The sequence below is a fragment of the Bufo gargarizans genome, chromosome 4, assembly GCF_014858855.1.
Source record: "Bufo gargarizans isolate SCDJY-AF-19 chromosome 4, ASM1485885v1, whole genome shotgun sequence".
In the NCBI taxonomy this organism is placed as follows: Eukaryota; Metazoa; Chordata; class Amphibia; order Anura; family Bufonidae; genus Bufo; species Bufo gargarizans.
Window position 1 is genome coordinate 188982079 of NC_058083.1, and position 15991 is coordinate 188998069.

The window sequence follows — 15991 nt, forward strand, 5'->3', positions numbered from 1 at the left end:
TTCATGCCAGATTCGGTTTGCTCAGTTTCGCAGACCAAACAAAAAACGGCTGCTTGCAGCGGTTTTGTGTCCAGTTAAAAAACTGAACGGAATGCATCCTGATCTGGAATGCAAAACGCTGAAGTCAAAGTATCCTAAGCTAAATGTGACACGTCAGCATCTTCTTATGGACATAATGGTGAAGATGAGTTTTAGAGGTTTTTAGAGGTGGTTCCAGAAGGAGGACACCAATTGTCAGCTTCGAGAAAAGGTGTTGAACAACTCCTTTTACAGCTGGGTTCGCAACTGCATTGTTATTTCTATTGTTCTGCTCTGTCATAGAAGTGGAACAATGAAAATAACGTCGGTGCATTGGTGGACTGTGTTATCTTTTTCTGCATTTTTGATGGAACCTGTGAACGAAGCCAAAATTTGTACAGTCCACACAGAGATAAAGTCTCAAATACTCAAGTTGGAATATTTATCAAGCCATGAAGTTCAGAATTCTGGCTTCAAAAAGTTAAAAAATTGTGTTTTGCAACATTTTGGGGTCACTTGCGCAAAACAATTGTGACTTGTGGTCAGGACTGTCTTTAATATTGATTGGACCCTAGGCAAGAATTTTCTTGGGCCCCCTGGATCCTGCCTTCCCACACCTTAGCATGCGATCACGCCCTCCACCACAGCCTCATAGCAGCCCCCATTAGCCTCTTAGCAGCCTCCATTAGCCTCATAGCAGCCACCAGTACAGGGCCGGCTCCAGGTTCATGTGGGCCCCTGGGCGATAAATCCCAGTGGGCCCCTTGAGGCACTTTTTTACATCTACATGTCCCCCTGTGGCTCCCACACGGTATAATAACCCCCACTTGCCCCTATACAGTATAATGACCACTAGTGGCCCTTCACACAGTATAATGCCCCCCACACAGTATAATGGCCCCCAGTGGCCCCACACACAGTATAATAACCCCATAGTGGCCCTCTATTCAGAATAATGACTCCCAGTCTCCCCCCATTCAGAATAATGATCCCCAGTGGCCCCCACACTGGGGGTTAAACTGTATGGCGGGGGCACTGGGGGTCATTATATTGTATGGTGGTCACTGGCGGTCATTATATTGAATGGGGGCTCTGGGGGTCATACTGAATGGAGGGTCATTGGGGATCATTATACTAAATGGGGGCACTGGGGGGCATTTTAGGGGCCCTCACAGTGTAATGACCCCCCCAGTGGCCCCCTCGCATACCTATCATTGCTGGAGCGCAGGGGAGCCAGCGGTCCTGTCATTTACTAACCGCAGCTCAGCTCCCTGCGCTCCTTCTCTCCTCTGGCACGCTGCAGCAGTGAGACACACATCATGACTTCGTCGCTGGATCGGGCCTGGAGGAGAGAAGGAGCTGTGTAGTGATGTAGCTAGAACTGACTGGGCCCCACAGCAAATTTTTGTAATATTTTTAAAATGGAACTCTATGGTGAATGGACGCCACTGTACAGCATCAGACTGAGGCATCTGTTAATATATACATTTTGGTATACATTAAACGGATGGCAAAAATGTGATGTGAACCCAGCCTTAGTGTCAGAATAAGCACCAGTATACAGCGGAGCAGTGTGGCGGAGAGGGGTGGCCGCCATGTACTGACAGAGTGCTGCCTGGTCCTGGTGGTCAGGGGTGAGGACTGTGTCTCCCAAGGATCATTTATCTATTGGGAAATACAGGGCACAGTATAATACACTAGAATCTATATAATATAAAGATATTAGCCCTACCCTGGAATAACAATACAGTTAGGGGGTCATTTATTAAATAGAAATACATCTATATTAGGTGTATTTCTGACACGGATTGTGGCGCAAAGGTCCTTAGCACCACAATCTGCAACTTTTCCCCACTCATGCCAGGTCTAAAAAAGGTGGCGTGGACAGGGAAGGGGATACAGTAATTGCCATACAGTTATTAGATACCACCGCCATACAGTGACTGGATAACACCTCAGTAGAGTGACCGGATAACACCGCCATACAGTGACTGGATAAAAGGTTATAAGGGGGCACAGTACAGGGAATGACTAGGGGCACTGCACAGGGTGTGGTAAGAGGGCACAATGCAGGGTGTAAGGGGGCACAGTACGGGGTGGGGGCACAGTCACATGACCCTGTGACGTTAGAAGGTCCTTATGGTGAATGCGGTTCAGACGCCACCATAATGAGAGGCAGAGGAGTGAGACAGGGGCCCTGGGTGGACAGGAGGGGTGGACACAGCAAGTAGGTGGAAGGGGCTCTGTGGGGGATTCATACAAGAAGTAGTAGCAGGAGGTCTGTGTAGGGCAGCAATGCGAGATAGGAGGGTGGAACAGGAGCCCTGGATACATGAGGGAGGAAATGAGACAGCAGGGGCTCCATGAGGATGAGATAGGACAGGATATGAAGGGGGATGCAGGTGTCATGGAGGCAAACTGCTTAATGAGGCAGTAAGACAACTAAATAGCATTGAAGCTGCTGATCTACAGCATCCAGCAGCAGCTGGGAGAGTTCCCTGACGCCCACCCCCCTCCTGTCCCACAGAAAAGAGACAGTCACAGTGCAGACTCAGAGACTGTGTTCACTGCGGTCTCTCTCCTCAGGCAGCACGTCTTGTGTAGAGGGGGCATGTCTGCAGGGCTGCCATCAGGGGGGTACAGTAAGGGGCCCGGACCCTGGGGGGGTGCCCAGCCAGTTCCAGTAAAAAAATATATATTTATTTTTTTCCACCTCCCATTTGTCAGTGACTTGAGTTGAACTTTATTGCATCGCTAGAGGTGGGCAATTGATTATTCCTTGCTAGTGATGTCCGGTTCATGAACAAATCGTTTCAAAGGCTCCAAATTATTTCTTTTCATATTGATCCTTATGTTGTCTACTTGGCTAGGCAGCTCTATGTTGTGTGGTCTTTGCTCGGGGGTAAAATGCAAAGCTGTTTTCTGGATTATCCCACAGGGCCACTATCCTCCATCCCTTATTGTTATTAACCCCTCTCTTGCCAGCCCACCCAGCCCTATTTAGTTTTGTGTTCTGCTTTGAAAAAAATGTTTAGGCCATGAAGGGGTTAATTAAGTGTTGGAGGGGGTGGGGGTGTTATTGTACATATTGTGTTTGGGATCCATTTAACAAGTTTGACCAGTTGGGTTTGAGAGTGGTTGAGTGTCATCCACAGATCCCCCATAACAGTGTGTCATCCACAGATCCCCCATAACAGTGTGTCACCCACAGGTCCCCAATAACAGTGTTCGTCACCCACAGATCCTCCATAACAGTGTTCGTCACCCACAGATCCCCCATAACAGTGTTCGTCATTCACAGATCCCCCATAACAGTGTGTCATCCACAGATCCCCCATAACAGTGTTCGTCATTTACAGATCCCCCATAACAGTGTGTCATCCACAGATCCCCCATAACAGTGTTCGTCATTCACAGATCCCCATAATAGTGTGTCATCCACACATCCCCCATAACAGTGTGTCATCCACAGATTCCTCATAACAGTGCGTCATCCACAGATTCCCCCATAACAGTGTGTCATCCACATATCCCCCATAACAGTGTGTCATCCACATATTCCCCCCATAACAGTGTGTCATCCACATATTCCCCCCATAACAGTGTGTCATCCACAGATTCCCCCATAACTGCAGGCCTCTACTGCAACTGTCTTCAGTTCCTGGTTTGGATGTAAATCCCCTCATATAGCTGACAGTCTGCAGTTAAAGCACATCTTGTTTGTTTCATTTCAAATCCATTGTGGTGGTGTATAGAGCCAAAAATGTTAGAATTGTTTCAATGTCCCAATATTTATGGACCTGACTGTATATACTCAAAAATACTCAATGACAGATATAGGCACTTACCCCTTTGTTGTCTATTTTGCATTCCTTAGCATTTTTGGTTGTAAAATTAATTTTTGAGCAGTTTGTTTGCCTTATAAGAAATTGGATGTTATATTGCCATCCATTAATCACCTGAAAACATTGAGAAGGGAAAAAAAGTCATTAGATAATTAATACAGCAAATTTGGTAAGAAATAATCATCAGTTCTTTATTCTCGGTTATATTTAATGCTTAATACTTAATTCATGCAATACTTAATACTTTATTACAATCTACCAAATACATTAATGAACAGAGCAGTTTTTGCAGTACATGACACCAGTTGTGACACCAGAATCAACCACTAGAGGCTGCTAAAAGCATATTTATATTTTCTGACCTATTAGGTGTAGCTGATCTAGAGGAGAACATATTTTTATTTTTTAAATTCACGTTTTACCAATTTGCTAAATCATTCAAAATTTGTAGGGCATAGAATACAATAGGAGCTTTAGGCTACACTCACTTGTCAGTGAAAAACAAGTGTCATACGACCGTTTTTAGAACCAATTAAAGTCTATGGGGCTATTTACATATGTTTTTAAGGACCAGTGAATTGTGGCTGTTAAAAAATAGGACATGTCCTATTTCTGTCTGTTTTCAAGGCCAGACGGATGCCATCTCCGTGCTGGGAGCGTCAGGTCCTGTTGTCTCTACTGGGCAGTACGCACTAAGGCCTCCTGCACATGATCGTATGGTTTTGCGGTCCCTTTTTTGTTTCAGTAGTGTTTCCGTTCCGTTTTGCCGTTTGGTTTCCGCTTGTGATCCGTTTTTTGCGGTTTAAACATTAAGTACATAAAAAAATTGGGCTGGGCATAAAATTTTCAATAGATGGTTCCCGCAAAAACAGAACAGATATGGAAGACATACAGGTCCTTCTAAAAAAATTAGCATATTGTGATAAAGTTCATTATTTTCTGTAATGTACTGAATGATAAACATTAGACTTTCATATATTTTAGATTCATTACACACAACTGAAGTAGTTCAAGCCTTTTATTGTTTTAATATTGATGATTTTGGCATACAGCTCATGAAAACCCAAAATTCCTATCTAAAAAAATTAGCATATCATGAAAAGGTTCTCTAAACGAGCTATTAACCTAATCATCTGATTCAACTAATTAACTCTAAACACCTGCAAAAGATTCCTGAGGCTTTTAAAAACTCCCAGCCTGGTTCATTGCTCAAAACCGCGATCATGGGTAAGACTGTCGACCTGACTGCTGTCCAGAAGGCCATCATTGACACCCTCAAGCAAGAGGGTAAGACACAGAAAGAAATTTCTGAACGAATAGGCTGTTCCCAGAGTGCTGTATCAAGGCACCTCAGTGGGAAGTCTGTGGGAAGGAAAAAGTGTGGCAGAAAACGCTGCACAACGAGAAGAGGTGACCGGACCCTGAGGAAGATTGTGGAGAAGGACCGATTCCAGACCTTGGGGGACCTGCGGAAGCAGTGGACTGAGTCTGGAGTAGAAACATCCAGAGCCACCGTGTACAGGCGTGTGCAGGAAATGGGCTACAGGTGCCGCATTCCCCAGGTCAAGACACTTTTGAACCAGAAACAGCGGCAGAAGCGCCTGACCTGGGCTACAGAGAAGCAGCACTGGACTGTTGCATGTCATTCGGAAATCAAGGTGCCAGAGTCTGGAGGAAGACTGGGGAGAGGGAAATGCCAAAATGCCTGAAGTCCAGTGTCAAATACCCACAGTCAGTGATGGTCTGGGGTGCCATGTCAGCTGCTGGTGTTGGTCCACTGTGTTTTATCAAGGGCAGGGTCAATGCAGCTAGCTATCAGGAGATTTTGGAGCACTTCATGCTTCCATCTGCTGAAAAGCTTTATGGAGAAGAAGATTTCATTTTTCAGCACGACCTGGCACCTGCTCACAGTGCCAAAACCACTGGTAAATGGTTTACTGACCATGGTATTACTGTGCTCAATTGGCCTGCCAACTCTCCTGACCTGAACCCCATAGAGAATCTGTGGGATATTGGGAAGAGAAAGTTGAGAGACGCAAGACCCAACACTCTGGATGAGCTTAAGGCCGCTATCGAAGCATCCTGGGCCTCCATAACACCTCAGCAGTGCCACAGGCTGATTGCCTCCATGCCACGCCGCATTGAAGCAGTCATTTCTGCAAAAGGATTCCCGACCAAGTATTTAGTGCATAACTGAACATAATTATTTGAAGGTTGACTTTTTTTGTATTAAAAACACTTTTCTTTTATTAGAGCTGTATGCCAAAATCATCAATATTAAAACAATAAAAGGCTTGAACTACTTCAGTTGTGTGTAATGAATCTAAAATATATGAAAGTCTAATGTTTATCAGTACATTACAGAAAATAATGAACTTTATCACAATATGCTAATTTTTTTTTAGAAGGACCTATACAGGTGTATTCCGTATGCATTCAGTTTTTTTCGGAACCATTCACTTTAATGGAGCCACGGAACATGATTTGCGGGCAATAATAGAACAGAAATATGGAGACGGAAGGCCTACGGAGTACCTTCTGTTTTTTTTGTGTGGATCCATTGAAATGAATGGTTCCGTATACAGAATGCTACAAAACGGAATGGAAACGGAAGGCCTAAGAAAGGGAATTGTTCCTAAAGCGGAGCACAAAGAGAGGGCATTAATCCTATTGGGGAACTCTGAGAGGGGTCATTGGGGAGCATAAACGGAGCCAATAATCATACTGGGAGAGTGGGGGCACTATGTGGGCCATTTGATGTCCAAGAAGCAATATGGGGACATTATGTATAAGGTGAGGGTACTGCAGGGGCTGGGATATTTTAATGAAAACTATGAAATTGATCCATTTTAAACAGCCTTTCAAAACGGCTATTAAAAAACTATAGGAAAATGGAAGATATTCAGATGCAATTCGTTTCTCATTGATGGTTGGTAGGAGAGGCTACAATTTGGACAGAAGAAATGCACACACGGAACGCAGTTGCAGACAAAACTGGTTCAACTTCTGTGCAAAACCATCAGTTTTTTCCTGAACAGATCCTGACACAATTCTTATTGCTCGTGTGAAAAAGCCCTATAGAATATGCTGTGAATTTTCCTGAACACAATGTTGAATAATAGCAGTCTGTGGGAAAGGAGATCAGAAGATTGCATGTTAAAGTCCCCTGGGGGAATTAACTGTTTGCCTACCACGGGCTGCTTTTTATGCTTTTAGGATTAGGTTCTTGACCATAACCTGTAACATAAAGATATAAAAGCATTGGGTTACATTGTGATCTGCGGGCACTTTGACCACGCTGTCATTAGACACCTGCGGTCACAGTAAAGATCCCTGAGACCAGGCAAAGTGGTCTCTCTGTGTGGAGAGCTATAACGATCCATTGCAGTGCAAAATAAAGAAAATTTAAAAGTTACTAGTTTTAGTAGTAGTATAAGGCTACTTTCACACTAGCGTTTTGGCTTTCCGTTTGTGAGATCCGTTCAGGGCTCTCACAAGAGGTCCAAAATGGATCAGTTTTGCCCTAATGCATTCTGAATGGAAAAGGATCCGCTCAGAATGCATCAGTTTGCTGTCCTCTTGACGAAACTGAGTCAAACGGATCCGTCCTGGCACACAATGTAAGTCAATGAGGACAGATCCGTTTTCTATGACACAATCTGGCACAATAGAAAACAGATCCGTCTCCCATTGACTTTCAATGGAGTTCATAACAGATCCGTCTTGGCTATGTTACAGATAATACAAACAGATCCGTTCATGACGGATGCATGCGGTTGTATGATTGTAACGTATCACTTTTTGCAGATCCATGATGGATCCGCCCAAAACACGAGTGTGAAAGGAGCCTAAAAGACTATGTACACACACACATTTTTCCTCATTGCCATTCATAATAAAATAAAAATATATATTTATTAGTTTAAGCTATAGCATAGCAGACTTTGTGCATGTAAAATATACAAACGTACACACTTTTTTTTGCTTTCTTAAAATTTTTTGAAATGTTTTGTCTTGAAATATTTTGTAACAGTTCAAAAGAAAATTGATAATAAAGGAAAAATATTTGGTACATTTGTTTAATAATTTTCAGTTTCCAGGCCATTTTCCTTATTTTTCTTTTTGTTTTTACTCCCAGCCTTTTCAGAGCCAAAACTTTTTATTTTTCCATTTATATAGCTGTATGAGCGCTTGTTTTTTTTAATTTATTTTTTGTAGGACAAGTTGTACTTTCTATTGCCACCATTTACAGTTGCATACAATGTAGTGGGAAGCTGGAATTTTTTTCCAGTGGGGTGGAATGATAAAAACACACAATTCTGCCACAGTTTTATGGGTTTTGTTTTTACAGTGTTTCCTATGCTGTAAAACTAACCTGTTAACTTCATCCTCTAGGTCAATATAATTACAATGATACCTCAATTATATAGTTTTAATACTGAAAAAAATACTTAAAAAAATATATTTTTATGTATACTGAGCTATGTAGGAGCTCATTTTTGATCACTTTTTATAATTTTTTTTAGGAGGTTGTGACAAAAACATGGCAAATCGCTGATTCTGATGTTTGTTTTCCATTATGCCATTAGCAGTATGGGATAAATATTTTTTATCCCATTGCTCATTTATTTGCTTATTTATTTTTATTTTAAGTTTGAGGAAAGGGGGCTGAATTTAATTTTTATATATTTTTATTGAATTTAAACAAAAATGTTTTCTTTCTCTTAACAGTTACCCTAGGGAACTTGAACATGCAATTATTAGATTGCTTGTCTCATAGACTCCAATGCACTAGCATTGGAGTCTATGAGCATTTTACTATGTTCCTATGGAATCCTGCCATAGGTCCCTTTGGAGATCTTGCCTATCTGCATCAGCCTCAGATCATTCAGGAGGATCAAAGCTGCCACACATACTATTCAGCTCCCCTAAACCCCACTAGGGAGAGCCAGTGCATGCCTGGGAGTGTACGCTTACAGTTAACCATGGCATCTAAGGGGTTAAATGTGTGCAGTTGCATACATTAGCATTGATCGCATACATTAGCCTTCGGTATTCTGCTGTTTAACATAGCAGGCATCCGGCAGCTATGGCGCCCCCCAAGAGTGGGCGTTATATTTGAATACCTGATTTCCATCAAAAATGTACTTTGGGCTGTTAAATAGTTTTTTTTTTTAATATTATATCTGTGATCTAATGGCACAATAGAAATGTCTAAGGTGTCCCATGAAAAATAATATCAAATACATGTAGATTGACTCAGAAATTAATTACTTATTTGCAGTTAGATAGGCCCATTGCTAAAACTAAAAAAATGGCATGGTAAGGGAGGTAGACACTCCAGTAATGAAGTGGTTAAAATACGTGTATTTAAAAACAAAAAAGGTTTTAAAAATATAAAAAAAATTAAATCAACCCCCTTTCACCATATAAAAATAAATAAACAATAAAAAATAAAGATCACAGGCATCACGATATCCCAAAATGTCCGAACAGTATAATGGGGGGGGAATAATCTAAATGGCCGATTTACCATTTTTGGTCTCTTTACCTCCCCCAAAAATGTAATTAAAAAGTGATTTAAAAAGTCATAAACACTCTATAGTATCATTAAAAAAACACAAATGAATAAACGGAAAATCGCTTTGTCATGAAGTACTGTACAAACCTGGCGTGTGGCATTCCCAATAGACTCCAAATCGAAGTAGAATGGATGATTTGAATCCGTGTTTATTTTCTCTATAGTTGAATGAATGAAACACAGCAGCTCCTTATTTTCTTTATCTATGGACGGATGGCACGGACGGTGAACAGCTGTCTCAGGCATCTCTGTGGTTGAATGAATGCAAATTAATAAATACAATAATAATACAATAGTAATAAGCGTTATTATGTTTTCTGTGCCTGACCCAGTCAATTAAAGAAATCTGTCATACTGAACATGACGTCTGAGCTGCAGGCAGCATGTTATAGATCAGGAGGAGCTGAGCAGACTGATATATAGGGGGTCATTTATCAAACTGGTGTAAAGTAGAACTGGCTTAGTGGCCCATAGCAACCGATCATATTCCTCCTTTCATTTTGGGCAGCTCCTTTGGAAAATGAAAGGAGGAATCTGATTGGTTGCTATTGGCAACTAAGCCAGTTATTATTATTTATTATTATTAAAGCGCCATTCATTCCTTAGCGCTGTACAAATGAAAAGGGGTGTACATACATAATACAGCCAATTGCACTAATCATAAACAAAACGAGTTACAAACTGGTACAGAAGAAGAGAGGGCCCTGCCCGTGAGGCTTACAATCTACATGGTATGGGAGAAGGACACAGTAGGTGCGGGTGAAGTTGGTCCTGGCGGAATAGAGGCAGCAGGGTCACTGGTTATAGGCTTGTCTGAAGAGGTGGGTTTTCAGGTTTCTTTTCAAGGATTCCACTGTTGGTGAGGGTCTGATATGTTGGGGTAGCGAGTTCCAGAGTGTGGGGGATACACGGGAAAAATCTTGTAGGCGATTGTGGGAAGTGGTGATAAGAGGAGAGAAGGTGGTCTTGTGAGGATCGGAGATTGCGTGTGGGGATGTATCGGGAAAGTAGCTCAGAGGTGTAGGGAGGGGACAGGTTGTGGACGGCCTTGTATGTATTTGTTAGTATTTTGAACTGAATTCGCTGGGCAATGGGGAGCCAATGAAGGGAATGGCAGAGGGGAGAGGCAGAGGAGTAACAGGGTGAGAGGTGTATTAGTCGGGCAGCAGAGCTGAGGATAGATTGGAGGGGTGTGAGAGCGCTAGATGGAAGGCCACAGAGGATAGTGTTGTAGTAGTCTAGGCGGGAGATGATAAGGGCATGTACAAGCATTTTCGCAGATTCAAAGTTAAGGAAAGCGCGGATGCGGGAGATATTTTTGAGTTGGAGGCGGCAGGTGGTGGAAAGGGCTTGGATGTGCGGTCGGAAGGAGAGGGCAGAATCCAAGGTCACTCCAAAGCAGCAGACTTGGTTGACCGGTGATAGTGTGCATCCAGTGATCGTGATAGATAGGTCTGTTGGGGGGGCGCGGGTAAATTGAGCAAGATGGGGGAAAGATGATGAATTCTGTTTTATCCATGTTAAGTTTTAGAAAGTGAGAGGAGAAGAAGGATGAAATAGCAGATAGACATTGTGGGATTCTGGATAATAAGGCAGTGATGTCTGGACCAGAGAGATAGATTTGTGTGTCGTCAGCATAAAAGTGATACTGAAAGCCATGGGACTCTAAGAAATGTCCTAGGCCAAAAGTGTAAATAGAGAAGAGCAGGGGTCCTAGGACAGAGCCTTCCAGGACACCAACAGAGAGGGAATGAGAGTGTGAGACGCTAAACGTCCGGTCTGTGAGGTATGATGTGATCCAAGAGAGGGCCAGGTCAGTGATGCCAGTTCTACTTTACACCAGTTTGATAAATGACCCCCATAGTGTTTTGGGAAAAGATTGAGTATAACTTGTATTTCATTGATTTTATTAAAGCTCTGTGCATGCACAGTCATTGAGAGAAGGCTGTCAATCACTGATAGGACCGCCTAAATTACTGAAAAAGTATTTATACCCCTTGAACTTTTCCACATTTTTTCACATTACACCCATAAACTTAAATGTATTTTATTGGTATTTTAAATGATAGACCAAAACAAATTAGTAAGTATGTGTGAAGTGAAAAGAAAATGAAACATGGTTTTTTTAAAATCTGAAAAAGTATGGAGTGCATTTTTATCTAGCCCCCTTTACTCTAAACGCCCTAAATCAAATCCAGTGTGACCAATTGCCTTCAGACCTCACCTAATTATTAACTGTGTGCAATTTTTCCCTAGTATAACTACAGCTGTTCTGTGAAGGCCTCAGAGGTTTGTTAGTGAACATTAGTGATCAAACAGCATCATGAAAACCAAGAAACACACCAGACAGGTCAAGAATAAAGTTGTGGAGAAGTTTAAAACAGGGTTAGGTTATAAAAAAAAATTACCCCAGCTCTAAACATCTCACGGAGCACTGTTCAATCCATCATGCAAAAATTGAAGAAGTATGGAACAACTGCAAACCTAACAATACATGGTCGTCCACCTAAACTGACAGCCCAGGCAAGGAGAGCACTAATTAGAAGCAGCCAAGAGGCCCATGGAGGAGTTGCAGAGATCCATTGCTCAAGTGGGAGAAACTGTCCACAGAACAGTTATTAGTCCTGTACTCTACAAATCTGAGATTTATGGAAGAGTGTCAAGAAAAAGCCATTTTGAAAGCAAGCCATTAGAAGTCCCGTTTGCAGTTCGCCACAAGCCATGTAGGGGGGCAAAGCAAACATGTTGAAGAAGGTGCTCTGGACAGATGAGACCAAAATTTAACTTTTTGGCCTAAATGCATAACGCTATGTGCAGCGGAAAACTGACCCTTCACATCACCCTGAACATTACTCATCCCCAGCCTAAAAAACGTGGTGACAGCATCATTCTGTGGGGATGCTTTTCTTTAGCAAGAACAGGGAAGCTGATCGGAATTGATGGGAAGATGGATGGAGTTAAATATAGGGCAATCCTGGAGGAAAACCTGTTAGAAGCAGCAAAAGACTTGAGACTGGTCAGCAGGTTCAACTTACATAGAGCCAGAGCTACAATGGAATGGTTTAGATCAAAGCATAGGCTACTTTCACACTAGCGTTCGATCGGATCCGTTCTGAACGGATCCGATCATATTAATGCAGACGGAGGCTCCGTTCAGTATGGATCCGTCTGCATTAATAACTTAGAAAAAATTCTAAGTGTGAAAGTAGCCTGATCGGATCCGTTCAGACTTTCAATGTAAAGTCAATGGGGGACGGATCCGCTTGAAGATTGAGCCATATGGTGACATCTTCAAGCGGATCCGTTCCCATTGACTTACATTGTAAGTCTGAACGGATCCGCTCGCCTCCGCACGGCCAGGCGGACAGCTGAACGCTGCAAGCAGCGTTCAGCTGTCCGCCTGTCCGTGCGGAGGCTGAACGCCGCCAGACTGATGCAGTCTGAGCGGATCCGCTCCATTCAGACTGCATCAGGGCTGGACGGAGGCGTTCGGGTCCGCTCGTGAGCTCCTTCAAACGGAGCTCACGAACAGACCTATGAACGCTAGTGTGAAAGTAGCCTTAGAATGGCCCAGTCAAAGACCAGACCTAAATCCCAGTAGAAGAAGTGGATCAGCACTCCCTTTTTGATGCTAATAAATCTTCACTTTATTGCCATAAATAAAGTACAGGCTGGTGTACTTTGTTTATGGGTTTAAGGGTGTGCTGATCCATTTCTTCTACTTGGATGTGTATGGGCCTGCAACCCAGGATACGAGCACCACCTTCTTCCAGAGTGCTGACTGATTATTTCTACAGACCTACTTTAAATCCAATTGAGAATTTGTGGCAAGACTTAGGCTACTTTCACACTAGCGTTCGGGCGGATCCGTTCTGAACGGATCCGCTCATAATAATGCAGACGGAGGCTCCGTTCAGAACGGATCCGTCTGCATTAAAATGGCAAAAAAAAAGCTAAGTGTGAAAATAGCCTCGGACGGATCCGTCCAGACTTTCAATGTAAAGTCAATGGGGGACGGATCCGCTTGAAGATTGAGCCACATTGTGGCATCTTCAAACGGATCCGTCCCCGTTGACTTACATTGTAAGTCTGGACGGATCCGCACGCCTCCGCACGGCCAGGCGGACACCCGAACGCTGCAAGCAGCGTTCAGCTGTCCGCCTGTCCGTGCGGAGGCGAGCGGAGCGGAGGCTGAACACCGCCAGACTGATGCAGTCTGAGCGGATCCGCTCCATTCAGACTGCATCAGGGCTGGACGGCTGCGTTCGGGTCCGCTCGTGAGCCCCTTCAAACGGAGCTCACGAGCGGACACCCGAACGCTAGTGTGAAAGTAGCCTTAAAGAGGACCTTTCACCACTCCTGACATGTCAGTTTTAATAGCTTCATGCATTCCCCATGTAATAACAATTCTGGAGCATCTATTCTTATGACTGTATGTCCTGCCAATGAAGAAGAAACCGGCACTCCAATTTGCTGAATGATTCTGTTTATTGGTCACTCATAAATGCAGTGACGCGCATTTCGGCACATACAATAGGCATTCAGCTGTACACTCACTGTTTGACAAGGGCACATGTATGTTTCAAAACGCGCGTCACTGCATTTATGAATGACCAATAAACAGAATCATTCAGCAAATTGGAGTGCCGGTTTCTTCTTCATTGATTTACCTAGGATGACACTCGCTGACTGAGCACCCACATCGAACGCAGTGCCGCCCAATATTTTCGTATATGTCCTGCCATTCCTTTATTATTTCTACAAGAAGTTATTGATGAATTGCTAGCAGTCTGCAGTAAGGGTACAGAGGGGTGGTAACCAGTTGGGGGGGGGGGGGTGTACCTGCACAGACTCACTCTATCCAATCAGTGCTACCATTTACAGACTGTGCAGGTACAACTTGTTACCACCCCTCTATACCCTTACTGCAGACTGCTAGCAATTCATCAATAACTTCTAGTAGAAATAATAAAGGAATGGCACAACATAGAGCAATAAGAATAGATGTTCCAGGATTGTTAATACACTGGGAATACATGAAGCTAATAAAGCAGGCATGTCAGGAGTGGTGAAAGTTCCTCTTTAAAAATTGCTGTTCACAGACGCTCTCTATCCAATCTGACTTAGTTTGAGCTACTTTGCAAAGAAGTGTGAGATTGTGAAACAGCTCTTATTGCATGAACACTGTTATTTTGCTGTTTGGCTACAAGAGGCCGCTGTTTCCCCACACAGCTAAACACACTGATCAGATTTAAATATTCATAAGAGGTGGAGCTGTGTGTCTAGAGGAAGGAAGCTGGCGTCCATTTTAGTTGCAGACTGGAAAAGTGTGTGAGAAAAGAATTCCATTAACATCCTAGCATGGAATCACCCTTTTGTGACCAGGATTGCAGCCAAGTGAAGCTGATCTTGTCAAGGACACGGATCCTGTCCAGGAGAAGGAGTACAGCTGCCAGGATTGTTGATGAGAGCTGAAGAGCAAAGCAACGGACCCTACAGTACCGCACGTGTGTTGGATCAGCCTTTGTTCAGTTCGCAGTTCGCTGAGGCAGAGCAGACCCGGGTCGGTGAGGCAGAGCAGACCCTAAATACTTGAGATTGAGATCAAACCTGCCGGTAGTTAGTTAGTGTTGCTGAGTGGCAGGCTAGCAAGAATTTCTGTTTGTTTATCCCAAAGACTTATCAGTTAAAGTTTTAGAACCGGAGAACAGAGAGGACTTCACCATAATCACTGTATAGGCCGGTAAGATTGTAAGCTGCTGTGTCGCACCGCGGGCTAGCCTGTATCTCACACACACAATTGTTCCTGTTCTTCAGGGTAATAACAGGTATGACTAGGCAGAGTTAGCTCTTCTCGCAGTAGGTAAATTGCGCAAGTGTTTTCCAGCTACCATCGTAGGGTGCTGTGCAACACAGGGGTCTCAGCTTCTGGGCTGAGTGTATGTTTACTGCATTTGGGAGTGTGTTTGATATCCCGTAACAGTAAAGCAAAGTCTGCTCTACAAGAGCTGGTATCAGAGTCGTTTTCCTTGTTCGTGACTTCGCTGTATCCTGGGGAGCCCACCCCGGTTCACGGCTTACAGAAGAATGGGCAAAAATTGCAATTGCAGCGAAAGGTGGTCCTACAAAGTATTGACTCAGGGGGGCTGAATTCAATGCACACCACACTTTCCAGATTTTTATTTATTAAAATTGTTAAAACCATGTATCATTTTCTTTTCATTTCACACATACTTGCTACTTTGTGTTTCTCTATTGGCCCCCCTGGAGTAATGGCAATGCCCCCATTGCTCCTAGAGGTTATTTGCAAATATTAAAACTTTATTTTTCTTAGCAATGCGTGCACATATGAACATGGGACCACAGATGCCTTTAGCTGCCAAGTGCACATGAAACAGGTCAGCCAGTTTGCTGACAGATGTCCTTTAACTGGGTTCCTTGAGTGTGTTTGAGACAGAATTTAGATTATGAACCCTTTTGGGGAGCAGGATAGATGTTAGGGCGACCTCAGTACTACGCTATGGAATATGTTGATGCTAAATCAACA

The 15991-nt window shown here is 43.3% G+C and overlaps 1 protein-coding gene across 3 annotated transcripts in view; it reads right to left on the reverse strand.

The window, feature by feature from the left end:
• Positions 1 to 15991, reverse strand: part of LOC122934424 (T-kininogen 1-like) — a 150761-nt gene that overhangs the window by 103887 nt on the left and 30883 nt on the right. For all 3 annotated transcript variants that reach the window (XM_044289877.1, XM_044289879.1, XM_044289878.1), the window contains exons 4-5: positions 9532 to 9692; positions 3867 to 3977 (exon numbers count right to left, since the gene is read on the reverse strand). In XM_044289877.1, coding sequence (XP_044145812.1) covers positions 3867 to 3977; positions 9532 to 9692 — 272 coding nt within the window. The remainder of the gene's footprint in view (positions 1 to 3866; positions 3978 to 9531; positions 9693 to 15991) is intronic.